The sequence below is a fragment of the Felis catus genome, chromosome A2 (genome assembly GCF_018350175.1).
Source record: "Felis catus isolate Fca126 chromosome A2, F.catus_Fca126_mat1.0, whole genome shotgun sequence".
In the NCBI taxonomy this organism is placed as follows: domain Eukaryota; kingdom Metazoa; phylum Chordata; class Mammalia; order Carnivora; family Felidae; genus Felis; species Felis catus.
Genome location: NC_058369.1, coordinates 86,828,757 through 86,849,813, shown reverse-complemented (window position 1 = coordinate 86,849,813; position 21,057 = coordinate 86,828,757). Strand labels below are relative to the sequence as shown.

The following is a 21,057-nucleotide window of genomic DNA, read 5'->3' as shown; positions in this document are numbered from 1 at the left end:
GTTTACTCTGTTGGCTTCTTAGCGCACATTGCTTAATTTTACTAACTCTGTGATCTTGGGCAAATAAGTTAACCTCTCTATGGCTCAGTTTCCTTATCTGTAAAGAAAGACTCAACATAATACCTGCTTCAATAGATTTTTGTAAGAATTAGAGTATGTTTACATGACATGTTTATTTATTTACTTTTATTTAAATTCATTTATTTATTTTGAGAGAGAGAGAGAGAGAGAGAGAGAAAACAGGGGAGGGACACAGGTGGGGGGTGAGAGAGAGAGAGAGGGAGAGAGAGAGAATCCCAAGCAGGCTTTGTGCTGTCAGCACAGAGCCTGACATGGGGCTTGAACTCACGAACCGTGAGATTATGACATGGGCCGAAATCAAGAGTTAGATGCTTAACCTCCTGAGGCACCCAGGCGCCCTTACAGGATGGGTTTAGAACAGCTCCTCACACATAGGCGCTCAATAGATATTATCTGCTATCTGTTGAGTGTCTACTGTATGCTTAGAACTCTGCCAGATAGTCTCCAAATGCAGAATTATCAGCTGTGGACTCTCCATTCACTGAACTTGAGTATTGCTGGAGAAAAATAATAGTCACATAATACATATACCAAAATGTATGACATTTTGTAGGACAGGCTATATATATCTTAAAAACTCAGAAAGAAAAATTTCTGAGGGTTTGAAGACTCAGATTGCCCAGAAGTAGGATCCGAAGCATAGACTTGAAAGATGATTTTGTGGAGCCGCAGGGACTTCGGTAACTCCAGGAAACATGACTTAATAACATGACAAAACTGTGAAGCAGCGAAATTGGCTTGTCTGCAGGTATTGATCTGTATAGGGAAGTGGATTGGCCATTTAGATCAGAATCCAAATATAATAAGCATTTCAGTATTTTATAATATCAAAGATGCTATGAACACGCAGTTAATAATTCATAGAAGAAAGGAAATGAGATTTTTATCAGGGCATTCAATAATATTCACGTGCTTGAATTAGGCCAAAATAAATTTGGGGAACAATCTACCATGGCTAAAAAAAATACAGATAAACAATGAAAGGGAAGATCTTCAGTAAGATGAAAGGAGGTTTTGTCATGAGCACATAGAAATTCAGTTCATTTGTTTTATAAAAACCCCAGCAGCAGATTGTGTGGCCATGTGGGGCACCTCCACTGGCAGCAGGCTAGAGGGGATGATACTGCGGGTTGTAACTGGCCGTGATGGGGAAGGATAGCAAACAAAGCTCTTGGGGCCTCAAGGGAGCAAACCCTGACACGAGAACCCTCCCCCTTCCAGCTAATCCATGGAACTACATTCATGTCCGCTCTAAAGTGTATTGCCCATTTGTTCTCTTGGAAGCTGGAAGCAAATTGCTGGAGCTGAGGCAAAAACATATATGAGCTAAAGAGGCAATGAAAAAATGCTTGGATAAAACAAAGATCAATCCAAGATGGTGTGTAAAGGAGGTATGGTGAATCTTTGGCTTTTGAGAATTAAGAGTATGTGTGTTTGTAACACAGATTACACACACACACACACACACACACACACAGGAGCAGCAGAAGACCCACAGAAAGTGAAGGCAGAGGAACATGAACAGCTTAAAATTTGATTTTAGTGATAAAGCCTGTTTTTTTTTGTTTGTTTGTGTTTTTGGTTTTTTACTCTGCAGTATTTTACCTTTTCACTTTGATTAGCATGTTCGCATCCTTCCCTGCATTTCTTACAGGATTGACTCTAGATAAAAACGGAATACTTAAGCACTTCACAGATCTAAACAGCTTTCTAAAAACAGAGCAGCAGTGTTATTGAAAATGGTTTCAATTGAGAATAATTTCAGGAACTCACATTCCTAGCATAACACCCATCTCACAGACAATCCTAGATTTAATGTAGTTACCAAGCACTCTTTTTTACACCAAAAGAAAATTTAATTCTATAGTTATCTATGTTATCAGAAATGCCTGTTTAGCAAAATAGTGTGTCTAAGCTATCTACATCTTTGGCTTACTTATGTTATATTTATCCAACTGCAGGAACACTCTGGGTGGTTTATTACATAACAAAAAGCAGTGTGGCATTGGTGGGATATTTATAGCAAGTAGAACACTTTTGAAATATATGATCTTATTACTTCAAATTTATGAATAAGCTCTTTATATATATATATCAACATAACTGAAATGGTCGGATTGTTAGATCTTGTGATATTTAAATTTTTCCCCAGGTCCACAGGATATAACTATGTCTCCTATTTCCTTGGGTTAAAAATAAAATTATTTATGGGGCACCTGAGTGGCTAGGTTGGTTGAGCGTCTGACTTCAGCTCAGGTCGTGATCTTGCAGGTTCGTGAGTTCAGTCCGCACATCCTGCTTGCTGTGTCAGTCTGTCAGTGCAGAGCCAACCTCAGATCCTCTGTCCTTCTGTCTCTGCCCCTCCCTGCTTACGCTGTCCCCAAAATAAATACACATATATTGAAAAAAAATTTTTTTAATTTTTTAAATTTATTTTTGAAAAGAGAGAGAGAGTGAGGGAGCTTGCGCACGCAAGTGGGGCAGGGGCAGAGAGAGAGACACACAGACTCTGAAGCAGGCTCCGGGCTCGGAGCTGTTAGTGCAGACCCCGACGTGGATTCAAACCCCTGAACTGCAAGATCATGACCCGAGCTGAAGTCAGATGCTTAACCGACTGAGCCACCCAGGTGCCCCTAAAATTAATTCTTAAGAATAGTGGTATAGGCAGAGAATGCTTAGGACAAAAGCTTTAAAGGGTTGGGGCACCTGGGTGGTTCAGTCGGTTAAGCATCCGACTTCGGCTCAAGTCACGATCTCACGTTCTGTGAGTTCGAGCCCTGTGTCGGGCTCTGGGCTGATGGCTCAGAGCCTGGAGCCTGCTTCCGGTTCTGTGTCTCCCTCTCTTTCTGCCCCTCCCCCGTTCATGCTCTGTCTCTCTCTGTCTCAAAAATAAATAAACGTTAAAAAGTAAATAAATAAAGGGTGCAGACTTACTTTCACAGCCCCCTACCTTCCTCTGTGTGTCTCCTGTTCCTCTTCTGCTTTAGTCTCTATGCTAATTGCTAGTGGGGTAATTCAAGGAGGGTGTGGAAAGAAAGATGTCTATTTTACTACCCTGTCCTTACTGATAGCAGGGGCTTCATGCACATCTTTCTCTGTTCTAGAGGACTTACCACATCAAATACAGCAAGGAAGGACAGTTAGTCTTGGTAGGACCCATTATAACATTTCTCAGCTATCACTTTAGCTCCATTGTTCCAACTAGTAAAGAGGTACATTCTCTCTGTAGCATTTAAAACAATTAAATAGATAACTATGCAGACTTGACTCTTTGTACTCAAGAATTACACTTTACAATAGATTAAACAGGGTGTAATTTGTGCTGTTCTGAATTTGATGTTCCTCAAGTGCATGCAAAATGAAATGGATGACTATATATTTTTTTTTTGAAAAAAGAGTTTCCCGTGCTGTGCGTTACTCTTTTCAAAGCCATTTAATGGGCAAATCTGACCTCAAAGGGAACAGTGTTTATTGTATGGCAAGTATCTTTCTTTCAAATTTAGTGAAAACCTGAATTTTTTATATCTTTGCTTTAAAATGTTGGCTGTTTCTGTACAATAAAGTGAAGCACACGATATAAAAGATTAGGTTAATTATTCCATAAAATAATTGAGAGATTTCACAGTGAATGCTCCAAATTAGCCCGAGTCTGCAGACATCGTTAAACAGTTGGAAACATAGACTGCTAGTTGACTCTGAGTTACTATAGGGGCGGAGAAGGATTACAAGATTTTTTTTCTCTCCTCTGTGGCATTCATTATACACTTGAAAGATCTGGAATGATAAAATGTTCACTCTAGAGATTTAATAATCTCCTTATAATATTCTATCATATTTTGAAAATTTGTCACTTTTTCAAAAATGTGTGATTTTTCTAGATGCATGGGTCCTGCAGTTCATTTTTTTCTGATGTGGATTATGGAGAGAAGAAGAAGAAATTAGTAAACAAAGCACTTTAATAAGTATAACTGTGCTAAAAACAGACACATAGACCAATGGAATAGAATAGAAACCCCAGAACTAGACCCACAAACGTATGGCCAACTAATCTTTGACAAAGCAGGAAAGAACATCCAATGGAAAAAAGACAGCCTCTTTAACAAATGGTGCTGGGAGAACTGGGCAGCAACATGCAGAAGGTTGAAATTAGACCACTTTCTCACACCATTCACAAAAATAAACTCAAAATGGATAAAGGACCTGAATGTGAGACAGGAAACCATCAAAACCCTAGAGGAGAAAGCAGGAAAAGACCTCTCTGACCTCAGCCGTAGCAATCTCTTACTCGACACATCCCCAAAGGCAAGGGAATTAAAAGCAAAAATGAATTACTGGGACCTTATGAAGATAAAAAGCTTCTGCACAGCAAAGGAAACAACCAACAAAACTAAAAGGCAACCAATGGAATGGGAAAAGATATTTGCAAATGACATATCGGACAAAGGGCTAATATCCAAAATCTATAAAGAGCCCACCAAACTCCACACCCGAAAAACCAATAACCCAGTGAAGAAATGGGCAGAAAACATGAATAGACACTTCTCCAAAGAAGACATCCGGATGGCCAACAGGCACATGAAAAGATGTTCAGCGTCGCTCCTTATCAGGGAAATACAAATCAAAACCACACTCAGATATCACCTCACGCCAGTCAGAGTGGCCAAAATGAACAAATCAGGAGACTATAGATGCTGGAGAGGATGTGGAGAAACGGGAACCCTCTGGCACTGTTGGTGGGAGTGCAAATTGGTGCAGCCGCTCTGGAAAGCAGTGTGGAGGTTCCTCAGAAAATTAAAAATAGACCTACCCTATGACCCAGCAATAGCCCTGCTAGGAATTTATCCAAGGGATACAGGAGTACTGATGCATAGGGGCACTTGTACCCCAATGTTCATAGCAGCACTCTCAACAATAGCCAAATTATGGAAAGAGCCTAAATGTCCATCAACTGATGAATGGATAAAGAAATTGTAGTTTATATACACAATGGAGTACTACATGGCAATGAGAAAGCACGAAATATGGCCCTTTGTAGCAACGTGGATGGAACTGGAGAGTGTGATGCTAAGTGAAATAAGCCATACAGAGAAAGACAGATACCATATGTTTTCACTCTTATGTGGATCCTGAGAAACTTACAGAAACCCATGGAGGAGGGGAAGGAAAAAAAAGAAAGAGGTTAGAGTGGGAGAGAGCCAAAGCATAAGAGACTCTTAAAAACTGAGAACAAACTGAGGGTTGATGGGGGGTGGGAGGGAGAGGAGGGTGAGTGATGGGTATTGAGGAGGGCACCTTTTGGGATGAGCACTGGATGTTGTATGGAAACCAATTTGACAATAAATTTCATATATTGAAAAACAAAAAAAATATAACTGTGCTTTTTAAAAGCATAATAATGCAATGACATTTCATTTCAACATATTTTTCTATGGGTTCTATAAATGCCTGTGTGCCTCCTGTATGTAGGGTACTATAATAAACATATTGAGGATTAAATGAGAATAAAAATGCATCCATCTAATCTTGAATGTGTACAGGGGAATAAGCACCAAGTACAATTAAAATGCTTTTGGAGCTGAGTGGACAGAGGAGAAAATTTTTAGTTTGGAGGGTTGTGAAAGGTGATAGTAGAATATTTGTAGAATTTATCCCATCATAGTGGTGGTGGAGGATTAATTTCAGGGAGAGGTTATAGAGCAAAGCAGAACACAGAAACAGACCACCACACACATGGAAATGCGTGAGGCTGGTTGAAGTGAAAGGTCTTAGAAAGTAAGATGCTGGAAGGCTGGGTTGTGTAACTTTTCTCAACTATAACTTTTCTCATCTTTGGAAAACAAACAACTAGTTTTTATGATAACTGAGTGAGAGAGCGACTGTTCATCACTTTGGCATGGAGTTTGGCATTAAAATAAGGTTTTAATGCATTTAGCTATCAACTATGTGCTGGGAAGAAATGCTGAAAGGCTATTATTTAACAAAGGATTGGAGGAGGGATATGATGAAAGAATTGGCGGCATGGGTCGAGAAGATTATTGTTATTAAAACTCCCACAAGGAGAAGGAATACACGAGGGTTCGTATCATGGGGAGGAGAGATACTCAGTTCAGTTTTAGAGGCATTTTGAGAAAGGATGGTGGAAATCAAGTTGGAATGATCTAGCAAATGGTCATTAAGATATAACTGGAGCTCAGATATTGGGCTTATATAGGTGAGGTGATAGTTGAAGTCATGAGGTGTTTTTTTTTTTTAACACGTATATATTTTGGAGAGAGAGAATGAGCGGGGGGGGGTAGAAGAGGGGGGAAGGAGGGAGGGAGGGAGAGCAATAGAAAGAGGGAGGGAGAGAGAGAGAAGGAAATAATATCAAGCTGGCTCCACACTTAGTGTGGATCCGGACACAGGCTCATTCCCATCACCCGGGATCATGAACTGAGCCACAATTAAGAGTTAGTTGCTCGAGTGACTGAGCCACCCAGGTGGCTTATGACTTCGAAGTCATAAGAGTTTGAAGCAGTATAAATCAAGAAAACAGAGAAAGGAGGAAAGGATCAAATACAGATGTTGAGAAACCAACAATATTTGATCTTAAGAGGATGAAAAGGAGTCAGACTGTAATATAGATAGGGGCGCCTGGGTGGCTCAGTTGGTTAACCATCTGACTCTTGATTTTGGCTCAAGTCATGGTCTTATGGTTCCTGAGTTTGAGGGGCAGGCTCTGTGCTGGTGGTGTGGAGCCTGCTTGGGAATGCCTCTCCCTTGCTATCTCTCTGACAATCTCGTGCTCGCTCTCTCTCTCAAAATAAATACACTTAAAAAAAAAAAAAGGTTTATTTATTTATTTATTTATTTTGAGAGAGAGAGAGAGAGAGAGAGAGAGAGAGAGAGAGAAAGAAAGAAAGAACACATATGAGTGGGTGAGAGGCAGACAGAGCGGGGAGGACAGGATCTGAAGCAAGCTCTGTGCTGACAGCATTGAGGCCAGTGTGGGGCTCGAACTCACGAACCATGAGATCGTGACCTGAGCTGAAGTTGGGCACTCAACCAACTGAGCCACCCAGGTGCCCCCCCCCCCCCCCACCAGAAGGAAGAGTAGGAGATAGGGTCCCGGGAGTTAAAGGAACCATGGGTCAAGAGGACAGTGTAAAAATGGGAAATGGGGTAGCGAAGGGTAGGAAATGTTCTGTTGCATGCGTACATTGACTACATTTCAGTTCTTGAGAGCTTCCTACGATTTCCTGCTGCAAACACCATCCATTGTTACTCTCCTGACTACCCATCCCGCTCAAAAGCTATCATAATAGTGAAGCCTCTGTTACCACTTGAGTCTCGAAGCCAGGGAGTTTCATTTCTAACGAGCCAAGCAGAGTAAGTGTGTTCCTGTTTGAAATCCTTTGTGTTTTCTCACGGAAATAGTATAACTGTTACTTAATTTCTGTTGTATCTATATGATCAAATATGCATTGGTCAGAGATTGTAGTGTGTGTGTATATATATATATATATATATATATATATATATATATTCCGAAGAGAAAACTTTCAAACTATTAAACTTTCTGTGAGCAATCCCTTTTATGTTACGGTGATTTTAGGAATTTGTCCTGTAAAAATGCATATATTGTTTTAAGTGATGTCAAGCAGGGTATAGCAGGGTATGTGTATTCAGGCCACTTCCTTTGTTTCATCTCCAAACATGTTCTTTTAGAAGATTGTTAGGCTAAAAACTAACAAAAAATGAGAAAGGTTTGAAATTCGGCAGTGGCAGTATTTCCACATCTCCCGAGAAATAATTTAATAGGATTTTTTATTTCATAGAAAAAAGATTTGGAAAAGAGACCTTGTTTATGAATAGAATACTATAACACTTTAATGCGATTTTTGGTGTCTTCATTATTTAGAATGAGTAGCAATCCTGAAATTTTCAGGTCCTGCAATTCACTTTTCCTTATCCTTTCCTGCCTGCTGATACCTGCCCCATATTTATCTGAATGCCTTTTTTTCTTTCCTCTTTCCCTCTCCAGTCAAGAGATAGTGAAGAAAGTCACACAGTTATGCTGATTACTACCAGAAAAAAAATGATGACCTTCAGTATAGGGCACATCTTTAAATACCCTCCAGCTAATGCTCTTTTTTAAACCTCCAAGCTTTCTTTGCAAGCTTACCTTAATAGCCACTGCTCATCTCTGAACAGATGACTCTGTCTCTTTTATTACAAAGGAAATAGAGACCAGTAAGTGGAAATGTCTCAACTTTTTGATCAAGTTGTTCTGGTTGTTTCCATTCACCTAAAAGCATTTACATTTTCCTTTCTATCTCCATGGAAGAGGTATCCTCCCTTTTAGCTGTGGATTGGGTGTCTCCTGTGTTATGCTTATTTATTCATTTAATCTCCAGTCTCATATTTGGAATACAAGGGGTGAGCAAGAAGAAGCCTGATCTAGAGTCTTCTGAAGGACCTTGCTCTGTCAACAAATTACATGTTCACTCTTGAATCTTCAGTGTTTCCTTCTCTACTTGCTGTTCTTACACATGGAAGCATGCTTCAATCTCTCATGTTAAAAAACAAAGATAAGTACTAACTCTTTGTACTTCATTCTTTACTAGGCTTCAATTTGTGTTTCTCTCATTCTCCTTACACATAAGGTGAGTAGACTTCTCCCACCTTATTTGATGACTCTATACCTACATCCTCTCTGGAGACTTTTCCTGTCTGTGGGCTTTGTGATAGTGTTGTTCTTGGATTTTCTTCTCTTTTGCTACTACTCACATCCTCTGCCAGTTCTTTAAACATTATTTTCCAGAGTTCTAGTACTGTGTATTTCCTTCCTCCTTCCATACACTGTCCTTTGAGAGTCATACGTTGATTTACCTAATGTCCTTTACATACATCGTAAACATCAAATCTTTATATTCGTATTAAACTTCAGACAACTCCAAACCTAGTACATTCAGTTGCCTACTGAATATCTCCACATGGATCTCCCCAAAACATATCTAATTGAACCAATAAAAACTCATCAGTGTCTCTCTAAATTGTTCCTTCTGTGCTTTCTCTATCAAAATGTCCTATTATTGTTTAATTGAAAAACTCCATGAATCATTCTAAAATCCTTTCTCCATTCGCTGTCTGTATCCAGTAGAACATGAAATTCTGTTGTCCATACTTCAGAATTTTTGTTGAGAAAATTTCTCGTACTTGACCTCTCCTCCATTTTTCTGTCTCCTCTTACTGCTATTGGGCTGGTTTGAATCCCCATCATTTCTTATCTAGACCCTCCCTTCTCATTTTTCATTTTCCCTCAGAGCCACTGTCCACTTAGCTGTCTGAAAAAATTACTTCATGATGTTTATAGATACTTAATTGCTCTTGTTACTCTCTAACTTCACATTTTCCATGATCTCTCCATTATTTCGGGAAGTCATTCTGAATGCTTCAGAATGTTATTTAAGACACTTGGTCTGGACCATCTATCTGCCTCAATTTTGTCCCTGCCATGCCTGCTCCTATTCTGTGTCAATTGTCGAACCAGCCAGCTATTCAGACGACTTAGGCCATCTTTTATATTCCTTCTGCCTTCATTCTTGTTTACGTGCTTTCTCAATTTTGTCAAATTCCACTCATCTTTCAAATCTCACTTCAAGTAGCTGTTACTCCAGAAAGTCTTCTCCATCCATCTCCCTGCATTACTACTCGATAAACTTTAAGTGATTATCTCTTGGTCCTGAAATGTATCCCGCTGCTAGAATTCAGGACACACTACCCCCAAATATGATACGGAATATTTTAAGCTGAAGGAGTTTGAGAAATGTCACATGCAAGGACTTCCTGACCTTCCCTTCCTATGAAAATTGCCTTCCTAACCCCAGAGGAAAGGAGCATCCTTTATTTCTGAAGACAAGGGACAGAGAAAAGAATGTGAATGCATCGTCTTTGTTAAGTTCCCCCTAGTTTACTACACTTTGTTCATACTCTTTGCTCTATTATATCTTTCCATGACTTTCTAGTTTTTATCAGACTTAGCAGAAGCACACTCAGGTTTAACCCTTTCTTTGAGTCTTCATTTCCTTATGAAGGTTCCTGTGTCATGTAAAACGTGTGTTAAATAAATGTGTGCTTTCCCCTTCTAAACCTGTCTTTTGTTAACCTGCCTTCTATTGTCTAAGTTTTATCTAAGTTAACAACTTAGAAGGGTAGGGGTGCCTGGGCTGCTTAGTCACTTGAGCATCCAACTCTTGATTTCGGCACAGGTCATGATGCCAGGGTCATAGGATTGAGCTTGGATTATAAGGCATATATTTGTCATTTCTGCATCTGCAGTTTTTGATATCTCCAGCAGACTTGAGTTCTTGTTGAATGGATTAACAAAGAGCAAACAATGAATTCTTCCTTGTGGACTGCTCTATTCATTTCTTATTACATGAAAAGGATATATCCTCTCTAATTGTCTCAAATTTCACGGTACCTTCTGGCGGTAGTAAAATAGAGCTGTATGTGCTTGACAATTTACTGAGAAAGAGAAAGTCCAAGAAAGAATCTGCAGCTATGAGTTTTGCCTTGTGTAATTTTTCCCTTTTTGATGAATGGGATCTTTGCTTATTTCTTGGTCATTATAATCTTCTAATTCCAGGTTGGAAAGGCATAGTACTCATGAATTTTAGAAAAACCAGGTAGCACCTCATATCTATGAAAAATAATCCTTGCTCCTATAAAGTGTTCTTGACAGCTTGTCATTGGGGGTGAGAAGAGTGGAAAGGTCCTCGATTTCTTTCAGCCAAAACAGGTTAATCTCAATGAACACTGGCAGTGACAGTACACTCAGGTGTCAAGTTAGAATGCACGTTTTGGATCACTTTAGCATAAATCAGAATTCAGGCGTGAGTTGTGGGTTTTTTGTTTCTGTTTTTGTTTTTTCACATATATCGTCTTTGTCTCTCAGTTGCCTAGCAAAATGGATATATAACAATTCTTTTTTTTTTAATGTTTATTTCTGAGACAGAGACAGAGCATGAGTGGGGGAGGGGCAGAGAGAGAGGGAGACACAGAATCAGAAGCAGGCTCCAGGCTCTGAGCTGTCAGCACAGAGCCCGACGTGGGGCTCCAACTCATAAACTGTGAGATCATGACCTGAGCCGAAGTTGGTCGCTCGACCGACTGAGCCACCCAGTAGCCCTGGGGATATATAATACTTCTATTTGTCAATGTTGAGAATTACATTTGGGAAAAGATGATTGATTGATTTATAATGTTTATTTTATATTTGAGCGATAGAGACATAACGTGAGCAGGGAGGGGTAGACAGAGAGAGAGACTAACAATTTGAGGCAGGTTCTAGGCTCTGAGCTGCCAGCAGAGAGCCCAACACAGGGCTCGAACCTACAAACTGTGAGATCCTGACCTGAGCCTAAGGCAGATGCTTAACCAACTGGGCCACCCAGGTGCCTTGGGAAGAGGTGACTTATATACTCAGGGCTTTAGGACTTGTTGAGTAACTGTTTGGAGAATTGAAATAGTATGATGTGAATTAGAAAATGGTGTCAGTGGTCTTTGCGCCTGCCCATTCCCTACTGTAATTTATTATTCTTAGTGTAGAAATGGAGCACAATTTATTTATCTAATAATGGTACATATCTAATAAACAGTATCTAATACAGTTATTTATCTAATAATAGTAATAAGAATACTAATATTTATAGTGTTTTTCAAATGTATTATTGGGGAGGAAGAATTCACTCTGCCATTGAAGCTCTTTCTGGCTGAATTAAGAATCACCTTGACATGAGACACATTAATAGAAGAAAATCAAATTTAATAGCATACCTGTGGGGAATCCACACAGACACGGAAATTTCAAAGACATTGAAGCAACATGACGCTTGTATGAAGCTAAGGGGAGGAATGGAGTCTGAAGTTACAAAGGGAGAAAGACCATTAGCAAGAAGGTAAAAGGAGATTATTCAAAAACAGAGGTTCCCTATTATGTAGATATGTTTCTTAGGTAAGGAAGAATCTCTATACATAGCTGGCTTCCATACACAAGCAGACAGTTGAGGGGCTAAAGAGCTTTTCCTAAATCTACTGGAATTTGATTGCTTTTAATTTAAAATAATTTTCATGCTAAAGTGGCACATCTTGGGTCCATCTTGGTGGCCTGCCTTTGGCCCCTACAATATGCACCAGTTTATAAACAGCAGAAAGCATAGCATTAGAATAATGTGGTTTGTAGCCTTCATTTTAACGATTCTATAGCTTTCTTTCTATAACCTCCTCCCAGGTATTTATTTTTTGTTTCTTGATATTTATTTACCTTTGAAAATCATTTTGTATAGCATGGTTCAGTAGATATTCTTCCTTATTTTCATTTGTGTGCAAGTACCCCCAGCTTTTATGTATTAATTAGTTTGCCTCACATGTAAGTCAATTCTCTGTGTTTTTCTTTAAGGCATTTCTTCCTTTTTTTGGTGCCTTTCTGTTTTCCTTCTTCCTCTTTAGCTTATCAGCTAATGTATGTATGTATGTGTGTGTGTATGTACTTTTTGAGAGAGAAAGAGAGCCCACTCTAGCTGGGGAGAGAGAGAGAGGGAGAGAGAGCAAAACTCAAGTTCCACACTCAGTGCAGAGCCCCAGTACGGGGCTTGATCCCACGACCGTGGTGGGATCACGACCTGACCTTTCAGATTGACCAATTGAGAGTTGGATGCTCAACTGAGCCTTCAAGGCGGCCCTATCAGCTTTTTTTTTATATGTTCTTCTGTACCTCATTTAGATCCCTTTATTGCATTATGCTTTCTTCCCCCACATTTAATTTTTTATTCTGTTATATTTAAATTTATCTGACAAAAAGTTGGTAACATTGTAGTTCTATTGGAATTCTTATCTCTTCAAGGAAAAGAAAGACAAACGTGGTTAAATCTCATAATTGAACACTTATGAAATACACGGTTAATTTTTTTTAATGCTTTTTTATTCATTTTGAGAGAGTTAGAAAGTGAGCGAGCATGAGCCCGGGAAGAGCAGAGAGAGAGGATCCCAAGCAGGCTCCTGCTGTCAGCACAGCCTGACATGGAGCTTGAACTCACAAACCGTGAGATCTTGACTTAAGTTGAATGAACTCAAGAGTCAGACGCTTAACTTACTGAGCCACCCAGGCGCCCACATAGTTAATTTTCAAAACAGCACTTTTCTAAACCACTCTTGGATATGGTCTCTTAAAGGTGGAAGAACATTTGATACTAATCAAATTTGAGGAAGTAGGATACATAAGGAAAAGATAAATACAGATGTCATATATATGTAGACAGAAGTTCAAATTCAAATATATCACTTCTTATCATTCTTACTAGTGTTGTCTTATATTTGCATGGGCAGAAAAGAATACACATTTTATGTCTTTTTATAAATAAGGATGAATAGATGAAATATATGAAGGGATTAGAAATTAAATTATATTGATTTGAAGGGGGGAACATTGTGTGCTATTTGGTAATGTCTCTGATGCCAGGAAGAAATAAGACCATTGATTTAAGCTTTTCTAAAATGTCCTGATGTCCATAACTTGTATTTTAAGGTCTCCATTTCATTAATCTGAAGTATATACATGAAAAGGATTTGAACTGAAACCTTCCCGTCATAATTTTAATGCTCAACATGTTTCTTTAAAACTTAAGGCTTGATCCAGGAATTCCAAATTTAAAAGTCTGGCTTAGGAAATGAAATAGTTTTAAACTTTACTCAGTAAGGTATTTGCTGCTGTGTAATTTACAGTGGTTAAAACTGATGATACTCTATATTTTAACCAAAAAGGATGGTCAAACATATTATGGCATGTAGAGATAATGGAATATTAAGTGGCCATTAACATACAATGTTTATAAAATATTTATAATGGCATGAGGGAGTATTTGTCGTATGACCAAGCAAACCAAGAGATACAAATTTTACATAATAGGCTTTCAACTATGTGAAAGAATTTTAAAAGACGAGAAGAGAGTATATCAAAATATTAACAGGGGTTATCCACTGTCTAATAGAATTATGAAAAATTTAAAAGAATTTATATTTTCTTACTTTTTTTTCAAATATTCTACCTGTAACACCTCCTTAGTGTTATATTAAGAAGACTTACAAGCTAAAGGATGAAGTTTAGTTAAAGTAAAAAGAAATATTTTTTAATGTTTATTTATTTTTGAAGGGGCAAGGGAGCACGAACAGGGGAGGAGCAGAGAGAGGGAGACTCAGAATCTGAAGCAGGCTCCAAGCTCTGAGCTGTTAGCACAGAACCTGACGTGGGCTCGAACTCACAAGTCGTGAGTGAGATCATGACCTGAGCTGAAGTCAGAGTCTTAATTGACTGAGCCACCGAGGCACCCCTAGTTAATTTTTTTTTAATGTACATTTGTTTATATTGAAAGGGGGAGAGTGGGAATGGTGGGGGAGAGAGAGAGAGGTAGAGAAAGAGAGAGAGAGAGAAAGAGACAGAGAAAGAGAAAAAGAGAAAGAAAGAAAGAAAGAACGAAAGAAAGAAAGAAAGAAAGGAAGGAAGGAAGAAAGAAGAAAGAAAATAAATCCCAAGAGAGAAAGAGAGAAAGAAAGAAAAAGACAGAAAGAAAGAAAAGAAAAGAAAAGAAAAAAAAGAAAAAAGAGAAAAGAAAAGAAAGAAAATAAATAAGTAAATAAATCCCAAGCTACATGGGGCTTGATCTCATGACTATGAGATCATGACCTGAGCCAAAATCAAGAGTTGAGTGCTTAACCTGCTGAGCCACCCAGGTGCTCCATGTGTAGAATAATCTATTTAGTAACTATTAATATAATTTTCATAAAAATTAAGGAAATACCCTTATGTTGAACAAGACATCTGTGTCATTTACTCTTTTATGTTTTGTGGGGTATCAGCATCCTAAGAAGTGGGCTTTAAAGGTTCATTGGTTTTGTAATTTGAGAATGGGTTGGGAGGGTGGACATAGTAGGAACTTGGGGGGAGGGAGAGATTTCGAGGCACTTTAATGAATTATGTACGGCACGAATATCGAATGCGTGTGACTTGGCTTTGTCAGAGTTCTGATGGAACATTCTCTTCTGGTTTCTGCAGTATCAAGTCATGGGTGGATAAGATGCAAGAAGACCTTGTCACACTGGCAAAAACAGCAAGTGGAGTCAATCAGCTTGTTGATGTGAGTACAACTGCAAGACATTTGTGAATCTTTGAATGCAGCTCTGTCTTCTAGGAAACTGCGTTTCTATATTATGAATAGGATGTGATTTTTCATGTGCATCGGGTAGTGAGCTTCTGAGAAGGACCCTTGGTACCTGCTAGTTATTGTGAGCAAAGAATGTCATTCCCGGCAATTAATGTCGCGTTCTCACCATGCTTTACACTTTACACACAGCCTTACCTTAGATGAGTTCATGTGATGTGCAGACTCCCCTAAAACTCATAGTGGGGTTTCATGTGCCTGTTCTTCAGGGTATATTTTAGAATCTCTGACACCGTGGTGACTTTAAGTCCTTGATGGATTCTTTTGAATATCCTCAGTGGGAACACATGTTCTTTTTTTGAGGGTAGATATTATTTTTAAAAATGGCTGGAAAGTGTTTATAGCCATGTCTGGAGACTAGAGTGAGTCATTGAGATGGGTAATAAAGATTTTTGTGTAAGAGAAGGAGACACTATAAAATATGTTTTCTTCTTCTGATTTATGAAATGGCTATGAAAGTCACTCTAAAATGATTCTTGGAAATGATAGCAGCGTATAAATATTTGTATAGCATCTTATATAGATTATTTTCCTTGGAAAAGAGCATTTACATGTAATTTCCATGAGATTAAAAAAAATTAAATGTCATTTCTTTACAGTCTCACTACTTCGATACTAGTGTAAGTAATGTAATAATTTGAAAGTACTTTTATCTTGTGTTCTTAGTGTTACAGTGAGACCTTTTGTTTTCCAAAAATGTGAGGAGTTGGTGGGGTGAGATATAAAAGCAAATATATATATGATATATGAATATTTGTGATAAGAATATTTATATGTGAATATTCCTCCCAGGCAGAAACTAGAATATATGGTTACCTTATATATTGGTTGAATTTCATAAAGAAACCTACTAACAAATACTTTAAAAAGTTATTCTAGAATCTCTTTATAAACCAGTTGGAAGTTTCAACATGCAAAAGTATCTTAAGAAACAAATATCTGTGAGAGGAGATAGGGAATACATTTGGAAATGAAAAGTGTTTCCTTGTGAATAACAATGATTAAATTTAATTCTCATCAACACTTGTTATGCACATAGTATGTCCGAGGCACCTGTCAGGTGCCAATGATTGACAGAAATGCAGTTCCTCTCTTCAGAGGACTGACACTGTACTACTCAGAAATTTCCATTTTGTGGGCGCAAAGGTTCCGGAAAGCTACTTACTGGAAGGTGATGCTTGGGGTCTGCAATGATTCCTTATTGGACAATGTGTTAAAAAAATGAAATTGTGTCGGATAATAAGGCGAGCCTCTATGAAAGTGACAGTTTCTGGAATGAGAAAAAAGAAATGAGACTTGACAGATTCTGGTTAGAAGTTCTATGACTCTCTTTATTGGCAGTTTGAGATTAAGAATAAACTGCTCTCAGGAGCTGTCCTTCACTCCAGGGTTTCTCTAGCCTCAGAAACCACTTTCTTGGCTGACCTCACTTTTACTTTTGGTGTTAAGATGTAAACCCTTTTGCCGAATCTGCCTTTTGCAATGAATCATTAAAAAAAAACAAACAAAAACCAAAAACAACTTACCTGATTTCCATTATGCTTTATCAAGCACAGGTTACTAAGAATACTGCAAATATTGATGAATGAATAAATGGTCTAGTCTGAATTTGGATAAAAAAATAGAACGGACAGGAGGAAAGAAAACCCCCATAGTGTTTTGCTTATGAGACATATACCTAACTATGTGACAGAAAAAAATACAAATAATTATAAATTATAACAAGGGATGGGAGAGAGAGAGAATGCAGAATCTATTATTGGAAAAAAATTAAGTATTGGGGCTCATAAAGAGTGTTATTTTGCATAGATAAATGATTCCATATGCCCCTTTCCTTTTGCCTAGAAAGAAAAGGTCCTTGATGGGGGCTAAAGGGTTGCATTTCTTTTTGGCCATGGGAACTTAAAGCTCAGAGGAGTTGAAGGACACCAGACTTGAGAGTGAACTTTATTATTATTTTTTCAACGTATATTTATTTTTGAGAGTGAGAGAGTGTGCGCGCGAGGGAGGGGCAGAGAGCGAGAGGGAGATACAGATTCCAAAGCAGGCTCCAGGCTCTGAGCTGCCAGCACAGAGCCCAACGCGGGGCTCAAAGTCACATACCGCGAGATCATGACCTGTGCCAAAGTCAGACGCTTAACCTGCTGAGCCACCCAGGTGCCCCGAGAGTGAACTTCATGCTGAGTTTGGGGGTATTGGATGCACGGTGAGGATCAAAAGTTGAATAGAGGAATTTAGCAGGTTCCTAGGTTGATATTTAATATTGTGGAAATGGTGATTCTTCCCTAATTATTTAATGGATCTGTTTTTCCTGGCATCACAGGACAGAACTAGCTTGTTACCTGAAGGTTCCGAAGCAGTTACGATGAGGCAACATAGCTAAAAGAAGGCAACTTTCTAATTCTATAAAAATTGCTTTATGGCATCATTAAATACTAGCCCAGGAAGATTGATAATGATTAATACATTGTGTTAATGGAAGATGTACATTGTGTTACTTTGATACATTTATATATTGCAGTACGATTGTAATGTTATTTATCACCTTACATACATCTATAATACAATATTATCTTCTGTTTTTAACAAGCCATATGCAGATTTTAGGATTTCTTCTTCTATGTTTTGAAAAATGCCTTTTGTATTTTGATGGGGATTATGACTTTGGGTAGTACAGCTGTTTGAAGTATATTAATTCTTCCGATCCATGAACAAAGGATGTTTTGTTTGTTTTTATTTGTTTGTGTCTTCTTTGAAATCTTTGAGCAGTCCCATTTTATGACTTTTAAACACACACACATAGACCTATGAATTCCTGCAGCTGACAAGTAGAGAGAGGCTGATGATCATATATTAACTAATAGATAACATTAAAAAAATTAAGGTGGTCTTAGTATTCTTGGAAACAAAGTTTTTTTTTTTTTTTTAATTTTTTTTTTCAACGTTTATTTATTTTTGGGACAGAGAGAGACAGAGCATGAACGGGGGAGGGGCAGAGAGAGAGGGAGACACAGAATTGGAAACAGGCTCCAGGCTCTGAGCCATCAGCCCAGAGCCCGACGCGGGGCTCGAACTCACGGACCGCAAGATCGTGACCTGGCTGAAGTCGGACGCTTAACTGACTGCGCCACCCAGGCGCCCCTTGGAAACAAAGTTTTTAAGTTTGTAAAACATTCTTGAGCAACTATTTTCTCACTTAATATGTTGATAAAATACTTCATGTACAAATATACTTAAATTTCAACCAGTATCTAAATGATCAGATATTCTGAATTAATGGGTTCTGTAAGAATGATAATTTGCTTTGTGAGGAAGTTTTTTAAAGATGAATCGATAAAAACAAACTACTGTTTGTTTTTCAATGAAAGACACTTTTAAGTCTGCAAAAAGTTGTTTTAAAAGAACACAGTTGGTTACGTGTCTGACTCAGGATTTCAGCTCAGGTCATGATCTTGTGGTTCGTGGGTTTGAGTCCCGCATGGGGCTCTGCACTGGCAGTGTGGAGCTTTTGTGGGATTTTCTCTCTCGCTCCCTCTCTCTGCCCCTCCCCAGCTCTTTAAAAAAGTGAAAAAAAGAAAAAAAGAAAACAGAACTCTGCAAATAGGTCTGAGATCCTCAGTTGGTCCCCTGACCGACCCTGCTGTGTGGAAAGCAAATCACAATAATGTAAGCAAATCACAACCATCTGCGAGTTTTGTTGTCCTTTTGGACGATTTTTTTTTTCCACCTCCCCCTTTTCCTTTAGGAATCCAAGACTTCCTTGGGGCCTCCTGTTCATTAAAAAAATTGGACTGATGGTTCTCATTTACGTTTGTTTAAGTCTGTAGTAACTCCTTCGCCTCTAAGCAGAACATATTTGATATTAGGAAGCTGGTGTGAAGACAATGTTTTGAGAGAGGTGGAGTTTTTTCAAATAGGTCATTCCAAATAGGTCTCTTTTCCTGGTGAGGGTCGGGTGGGGCCGGGGCACCAGCGGAACTTAGACTGAGGCGAGGCGTGTGATCTTCACGGGGTGCAGAATTGAAGGAGGCACTCTGGAGAGTTGGAAACTTGCACCATCCGCAGAGTGAGTGAGTAACTCCTGGAATTCTGTGCCTGAGGGGACTTAAGTGCCTCAACCCTGGCGCCCAGGGACAGTAAAGGCCTAACTCCCTTTGTATCCCTGTGGCCAGAGGCAGAGACATTTGTAGCTTTCTGGACATCGCAAGAGGCCTCTGCTACATTTCCTTTTCTGTTCCTTTCCCATCCTACATATAATAAGAGGCCTTTCTTATGGCTTTTTTGGATGATTTGTAAGCTTCCCAGACTCTTGTATTTATCTCAGGTGCAGGGGTGATTCCTACAGTGTTAACAACGTACACATTTTGAAATCTTCAGCCACAATATCTGACACTTACCTTCTGTTTCAGTTCTAATGTCGTGTTGTATTTTCTGACAATGCAGGATGCTCTGGGAATCCAGTCTTTTTGTTAACAGACATTATTCTATCCCTTTAGCTTTGTAAGAGAGTTGACACAATGTGTGTCACCTTGTTTTAAGGCTTTCTTCTTACATGCAGATTCTGTCTGCATTTCTAACATGTTAGGTTAGAATATGCAAATGTTTTAAGAAAATTGGTGAATCCTCCCCGCCCCCTCCCCCCCCCCCCCCCGGAATTGTACTTTTGGAGGTAAAATCGTTCTGCATTGGTATCATCATAGAATTTTCTGGCTTTTGATTCACTATTGTGATTTCATACGTTAAGATTATATTAAAATCAATGCGTACATATTTCAGTATGCTTTCAAAGATGTGACTATGAAATGTGTCTAAATATTGAGCATTCAGTACTCTTAATTAAGTTAGTATTTACATAAATGTTTTAAGTGAATAATTTCATTAGTAACTCATGGTATTAATAGACTGATGCTTTTACTTTGACATTGTGGTCACGTCACTTATGTAAATAGAATATTCATTTTCTAGGTGGTGGAGAGCTTCATATATTAATTTATTTACAAAAGAAGATACTCTAGAGAAGAACATAATTAATCATGGGTGATTCTGACGAGGAATCAGCAAGATGCTGAGGCGACAGCAAGGGCTGGGGTTTTCTTTTCTACTCTGGGGAGAGCTGCTAAGTAGCTGGGTGGTATTAGATTTCCTGTTACCTGCTTGTCAAGCGAGATAGATCTTAACACTCTCTCTTCCTCGCAGAAATGTTATAGGGGAAAAAGGAAATAGGAAATGAAACGGGGAAGTCATCACAGATGCTACGAAAACGTTAAATGCTTATGCCATGTTAAAATGTAGCTTTATGTTTTAAAATGTCGCCTTCATATTACTTTACAAATGTAGCATAATTACTATTTTATAAGAGTAATACAATTTTCAAATATAACCTTACTGGATATTGATATTAAGAAGCAGTTGTGAAGACTATATTTTGAAAGAGATAAAAAACAAGCAAACCCAGAATTACTGGTTTTATTTAGCATTGCCTTATTCTCTCAATGAGGAAATGTTGTAACTAAATCAATTACCATAATTACGTAGGCAACTTGAGATTGCAGTTATTTTAGGGGAAAAACCCACTTTTTTTTTTCTCTCTCTAAGTAGCCAGAAGTCTATTTTGACTGCAGAGAGTACTATCAGTACAGAGTATGGGTTCCCTGCACCCATCCACTGGAGGTTTTAAATTAAGACGCTAATTTTTTTGAGCAGTGGTTAATTACATTCG

The 21,057-nt window shown here is 38.5% G+C and overlaps 1 protein-coding gene across 11 annotated transcripts in view; it reads left to right on the top strand.

Moving 5' to 3' along the window:
- Positions 1-21,057, top strand: part of CACNA2D1 (calcium voltage-gated channel auxiliary subunit alpha2delta 1) — a 496,078-nt gene that overhangs the window by 75,898 nt on the left and 399,123 nt on the right. For all 11 annotated transcript variants that reach the window (XM_019825390.3, XM_045052315.1, XM_011280348.4 and 8 more), the window contains exon 2: positions 15,173-15,254. In XM_019825390.3, the coding sequence (XP_019680949.1) occupies positions 15,173-15,254 (82 nt within the window). The remainder of the gene's footprint in view (positions 1-15,172; positions 15,255-21,057) is intronic.